Here is a 6,283-nt window from a genome sequence, read left to right on the forward strand (position 1 = left end):
ATTATTATTCAATGGTGAAATTCCAGACAGCTTTTTGTTAGTGCCAAAGCAATCTCTAACAGTACTCTCTGCTTAAAGTTTCCATGTATTACTTGATAAATAATCAGAAATAATTCCACATTTGTTTCAATCTTTAAAAAAACTTTTGAAATATTTTTTGCCATTTTGTAGAGTTGATGATTTTCTACTGACTTAGAGGACTTGATTATGTGACTGCATGCTTTTTATGCCTCTTTTTTTTAGGATGATGACTTTGAATTCACAGGCAGCCACTTGACAGTGAGGAATGGCTACTCCTGTGTGCCAGTGGCCTTGGCAGAAGGCTTGGACATTAAATTGAACACAGCAGTTCGACAGGTTCGCTACACGGCCTCAGGTACCGACCCCCAGAGGCTGCTCTGGGGCACAGAAAGCAGATTTCAATGGCCTGGAAGCACTTGTGAGCACTGATCTTGTAAAACCCTTCCCATGGCATGTTTGGGGTTAGATAAACAGCCACATTTCTTATTGGGACTGTGTAAGTAGTTGCTAGAGGTTTATTAATCTTGAATGGTTTTTTGATTATTTCTGAGTCTCATTTGACACAGTGTTTTTCAGTTGGATTTACTGATGGTTCACATTTATTCTCTTATTTATTTTCTTCATTGATTGAAGCATTTGGAGTAAGAGGTCTGGGCCTGCTTAAGGCTTGGTGCCACAGGGCCTGGTATTAGAAGTATAAATGAATGTAATGGAAGGAATGCATCTGTTTGTTGTTCTTCAAAACATTGTGCTTGGGAAACTGTCAGCTGGGAGAGCAATGTAATGAGAGGAACACTCTCTACTTGTTTATTTATGGATATATTTAAATAATATTTACTGCCCTGGATGAACCTTTAGGCTTATCCCAGTAAGGCCATTTTCAGATGCAACCTTTAGGCTTATCCCAGTAAGGCCATTTTCAGATGCTACCTTAATTGTATTTCCTGGAATAGAGTTAAATGGCCAGTAACAACTTGTCTACAAATTTAGTGCAGTTATTGTAAAGCTGTCTCCATAAACAAAATACTTCCTGATGTGGTTATGGTAATTTCTTTCATTTGTAATCCAATTCTCTTGCTTCATGGCCTATTAAAGTGTTTTTTCTCCCCTTTTCAGGCTGTGAAGTGATAGCTGTAAACACCAGATCCACTAGCCAGACCTTCATTTACAAGTGTGATGCTGTGCTGTGCACTCTGCCCCTGGGAGTGCTGAAGCAGCAGCCCCCAGCAGTTCAGTTTGTGCCACCTCTTCCAGAGTGGAAAACTTCAGCAGTGCAGAGGATGGGCTTTGGCAACCTCAACAAGGTACATGGTCCCTGGGGAGCTGCAGCAGAGCAGAGGCTGGCAGAGAGAGAATCTGGAATGTGGGTGCAATGTGGCTGCTGGGGGGGGAGAGCAAGGATGCCCTTTGCACAGCTGGGGTTTGGTGAGGAAAACTGTCTGAGGAACTTGCAGGAGTAGATGTGATATGGAACTTGTGAAGCAGGAAATGGAGAGCACACTCACCTGGGGAAGGCAGTTGCAGGCTTACACCTCTCTGTATTCACACATTTCCCTTTCATGGCCTGTCCAGTGATGAACATTAATGAGTGCAATTGTCTTTATTTCTGTTCTTCCCTCCATTCTTCCCCACTGTTTATGCTCTTTCTCTCCAGGTTGTGTTGTGTTTTGATCGTGTCTTCTGGGATCCCAGTGTCAATTTGTTTGGCCATGTTGGGAGCACTACTGCCAGCAGAGGAGAACTTTTCCTCTTTTGGAACCTGTACAAAGGTAGCTGTGGTGCAAGTCTGCTTTTGGCAGTGTCTTATTGTGTAGTTTCAGATCTAGAAAAAAACACTTTTAAAATGCTGTTAGTGTTCATATGTGGCTATGATAAAAAGTATTTTTAGAAAGACAAATGGAAGCAGAGAACAGCACTGACTGCAGACAGTTCCAGGCTGTACCTGTTAAATTACATCACTACCACAGCAGGACTTGGCATGAGTAGTTTTGGTTTAGGGTTAGGGTTAGATTGTCAGGAGATCTCTGCAGTAATTGTACTGGTTTTGGTACAGCCACTGACCAGACTAAAAGCAAAGATGTGTATGAGGAGCATTATTAAATCAGTTACTTGTTTAGCAGATGACCAGTGGGTTTTCTGACATGAGCAGGACAGGTTTCTCTGTTAACTGGAAAAAATTGCTGTGCAAGGAAAGCACCTTTCTAGGCTATAGAATTATTAAAATCTTTGGTAAGATTTTACTGGAGAAATGCAAGTAATGAGCCTTGGATAGCAAGGCTGTTCATGTGGCCTTTGTGGCTTTGTGATGGCTCTATTATGGAGTTAGCAAGCAGGGTCGTGGTTTTGGTTTAGATGGAAAGATCATGTCATGTACAAATTGGCTTCACATGCTGCATTCTAAGCCTTCCTTCTCATGAAGAAGGCAAAGAAGGTAGAAATGAAACAGAAACACAGTAAAACCTCATGTTGAAGCACAAGTCAGATGACTGAAATCAAAACCAACAATTACCATTTCAGTTAATGTGATTAGATTAGATTATGAAACACTGAAACATCATTCCTGATGTTTTTATTTAGGTTTTTAATAAATAAATTCTCCTGATAATTCTAAATAGTACCTTGCCATATAACAATTCATTTTCTTTTTGTTGTATTGAAAAATGGTGGAAAATTTAGGACTACTAATAATAGTAATACTATTACTACTATTGGTAGTCCTAATTTTCTAATAGTACTGATAGGACCATATTTGGTGGAAAATTTGGGACTATTTCATTGGACTTGTTTAGCCTCTAACTTTGTCCCTTAACTGCAGATCCATTTCTATCCAAGTCCAACTTGTCTGATCAAAATATTCAATTTCATTAATCCAATTGTTCTTTTTTCTCTCCTACCCCCCTCCAGCACCCATTCTGTTGGCCTTGGTGGCAGGAGAAGCAGCAGGGATCATGGAGAACATCAGTGATGATGTCATTGTGGGTCGGTGCCTGGCCATCCTCAAAGGCATCTTTGGCAGCAGTGCTGTGCCCCAGGTCAGTGGAGGGAAGGGTGCACTGGGGAACACTGCACATGCAGCAAGGTCTGGTGATATTTTGGAAAGACTTAAGGAATTGCCATCAAAAATTCACCTTAGTCTGTGTTCTCCTAGAATATAAACGTGCAGCTCACCACCACCATCAGCCCAAGGACTTTGTCCCTTGTGTTGTTGCAATTTGCACTGTTTGTATTTGTCTCAAAGTGTAGAATTTGCACTTTGCCAAGCACTGAAGCTCCTGTCTTGTCTCAGCCCAAGGAGACCGTGGTGTCCCGCTGGCGTGCTGACCCCTGGGCCCGGGGATCCTACTCCTATGTGGCTGCTGGCTCCTCTGGAAATGACTATGATCTGATGGCTCAGCCAATCACTCCAGGACCAGCCATTCCAGGTGCTCCACAGGTGAGAAATTATTTTTAGAAAAAGCTCAGAACAAAATGAATTAATTTTTTTCATTCATTCTCTTATCGCAGGTTTGATGTCATTTGTTTGCTAAAAAAAAGAGCATTTTTATTCAGAAAGCCAGTTTGGTTATGTCTGAAAAGAGTATTTCATATTATACCTGTGTTTTGTACTCCATATTTTTATTGTCCATTACCATCTTTAGGTGAGTTGTAGTGATCTGAAAGAGGGTGAAGGCCAGAGTGAGAAGAACAGGTATCAAAAGGTCTCTTCTGAATAAGGGGGGCAACACAATGAAGGCAGGGGTCATCTCCAGATTGAGAGAATTAAGTTTGAAAGCACTGCCAGGAAAGGCTGTGTGGCTTTGGCTTTATTTGAGTTCTTGTTCTAATGATACAAGTCATTAATACACACAGCTATGATTAAAATGACTCCCTGCAGAATATAAGATATGAACATTTCTTTTTCTCCCACTTCTTATGATTCTGTGGGTAGTTGTTTAAGGTCTCAGTTTAAAGAGAAACTGCTGATTTAAATGAATTTTTTAAGTTTTTTTTTTTGTTTACTGTGTGTCATGGTTTGATGCTGGCACAATGCCAGGGCCCCCATGAAAATACATTCTCCTCCCTGGTGTCTGCTGTGGGATGTGACCAGAAATAGAGCAAAGCAGGCTCCAGCTTAGGAATAAAGGAAAGAACTAGAGTTCATATTCCAGGATTAGATTGCTCAATATATTATATGAGCATTTCTTTTTCTCCCACTTTGTATGATTCTGTGAGCAGTTGTTTAAGGGCTCAGTTTAAAGAGAAACTGCTGATTTAAATGAATTTTTTTAAGTTTTTGTTTGCTTACTGTCATGGTTTGACTCTGGCACAATGCCAGTGCCCCCATGAAAATACATTCTCCTTAGTGTCTGCTGTGAGATGTGACCAGAAAAAGCAGGCTCCAGCTTAGGAATAAAGGAAAGAACTAGAATTCATATTATATGAGCATTTCTTTTTCTCCCACTTTGTATGATTCTCTGAGCAGTTGTTTAAGGGCTCAGTTTAAAGAGAAACTGCTGATTTAAATGAATTTTTTTTGTTTGCTTACTGTCATGGTTTGACTCTGGCACAATGCCAGTGCCCCCATGAAAATGCATTCTCCTTAGCATCTACTGTGGGATGTGACCAAAACTAGCAGGCTCCAGCTTAGGAATAAAGGAAAGAATTAGAGTTCATGTTCCAGGATTACAAAGTGTTCTTCCTGAACACCTTTGGCTGTAGAGTCACAGTTACAAACACTGTTTATCAAATTCTTCCTGAACACCTTTGGCTGTAGAGTTACAGTTACAAACCCTGTTTATCAAATTCTTCCTGAACACCTTTGGCTGTAGAGTCACAGTTACAAACCCTGTTTATCAAATTCTTCCTGAACACCTTTGGCTGTAGAGTCACAGTTACAAACCCCGTTTATCAAGTAGAGCTTTATTTTCTTGGTCATTTGTAATAGGTTCAATATGACCTATCCTGCATGCGCCACCTTCACACTAACAGAGATTGTGCTGTGATTAGAGCCCCTTGAACACCTTTCAGCACCATTTCCTGCAGCATCTGCTGCCAGCTGATTGAGCCCTGCTGTGTTTTCCCCAGCCCATCCCTCGTTTGTTCTTCGCGGGCGAGCACACCATCCGCAACTACCCGGCCACGGTGCACGGCGCGCTGCTGAGCGGGCTGCGCGAGGCCGGCCGCATCGCCGACCAGTTCCTGGGGGCCATGTACACCCTGCCCCGGCAGCCCACGCCCGCAGTGCCCCCCCAGCAGGCTGCCAGCATGTGAGGGGGCTCTGCAGGGCCAGAAGAGGAGCCTGGAGCGGAGCCTGGAGGAGTTTGTGCAGCGTCTCCCGAGAGGAGCCCGAGTCGCTGGACGAGCCTTGTCTGAGAATGGCCTTACAGGAGCTTTGGCTTGGCAGCCTCTTGGGGCTGTTTGTAAACTGAATCCTTTACTGCAAAGCTGGTCAGGGACTTTGACTCTGCAGATGCTTCTTGGAAGACAAAATAGTTGGAGGGATTTTTAGGGTGTTTGGGGGTTTTTTCTACCTATGTGTGTATTTACAATTTGGTACTTGCACAAGGGCCTCTAGAAGCTGGTTGCTACGAATACTAGCTTAGTGTAGAATGTATGTAAATTTCTTTGTGGTTTTTTTATGGCTTTGTTTTGAAGAGTAATATTTTTGACCAATTCTATTCCTGTCTGGCATTCAAGAATTTGGGGCAACTTGTTTGCCTACGGTAGCAAATCACAGCTCTCCAAAGTGATCCATTGGCTGCTACACCACCTGCATCCTGCTGTAGAGTAACCTGCTATCACTGAGTATGCTAAGCATACTGATTTATTAAATACTTCCAACAAAAGAAAAGGTGCTGAACTGTGTTCCAGTGTCCTGAGGTGAACTCTGTGTGTAGAACAGCCTGGTGCTGTACTGCTGACCACCTGCTGCAGTACATGGAACCACTGAATGGCTCCTGGTGTGTTAAACATCCCAAAGGAGATGGAAATGATCATCCCAGGGCATGTGACTGGAATGCCAGTGCTTGTCCTTTAACCTTAACAGGGACCAGGAGAACAGGCAGTGCTAGCTGGGATGAGAGGAACAACAGGACATCCCCAGCCTGGAAATCCCTGCTTTGGGGCTGCTGTCTGATGTAGGGACATTGGTGTAATGCCTTTGTGGTTGTATCTTTCTGCCTGGAGAGCTGTGGCACAGGGCTGACTCCTGGTACAGTGACAGTCTGGCTGTGACCCCTGCCTTAACCTGCAGCAGATCTGGAGAAACTCTTTGTGCACCTGC

General features: G+C 43.0%; 1 protein-coding gene across 2 annotated transcripts in view; it reads left to right on the forward strand.

The window, feature by feature from the left end:
* The window catches only part of KDM1A (lysine demethylase 1A), a 28,260-nt gene extending 22,395 nt beyond the window's left edge, over window positions 1–5,865 (forward strand). For both annotated transcript variants that reach the window (XM_071453389.1, XM_071453390.1), the window contains 6 exons: window positions 244–376; window positions 1,138–1,325; window positions 1,676–1,790; window positions 2,926–3,053; window positions 3,308–3,454; window positions 5,086–5,865. In XM_071453389.1, the coding sequence (XP_071309490.1) occupies window positions 244–376; window positions 1,138–1,325; window positions 1,676–1,790; window positions 2,926–3,053; window positions 3,308–3,454; window positions 5,086–5,271 (897 nt within the window). In that variant the 3' untranslated portion in view covers window positions 5,272–5,865. The remainder of the gene's footprint in view (window positions 1–243; window positions 377–1,137; window positions 1,326–1,675; window positions 1,791–2,925; window positions 3,054–3,307; window positions 3,455–5,085) is intronic.
* Window positions 5,866–6,283: the final 418 nt, after the last annotated feature.

The sequence above is a fragment of the Agelaius tricolor genome, unplaced genomic scaffold, assembly GCF_023055355.1.
Source record: "Agelaius tricolor isolate 1412-34295 unplaced genomic scaffold, bAgeTri1.0.p SCAF_36, whole genome shotgun sequence".
In the NCBI taxonomy this organism is placed as follows: Eukaryota; Metazoa; Chordata; class Aves; order Passeriformes; family Icteridae; genus Agelaius; species Agelaius tricolor.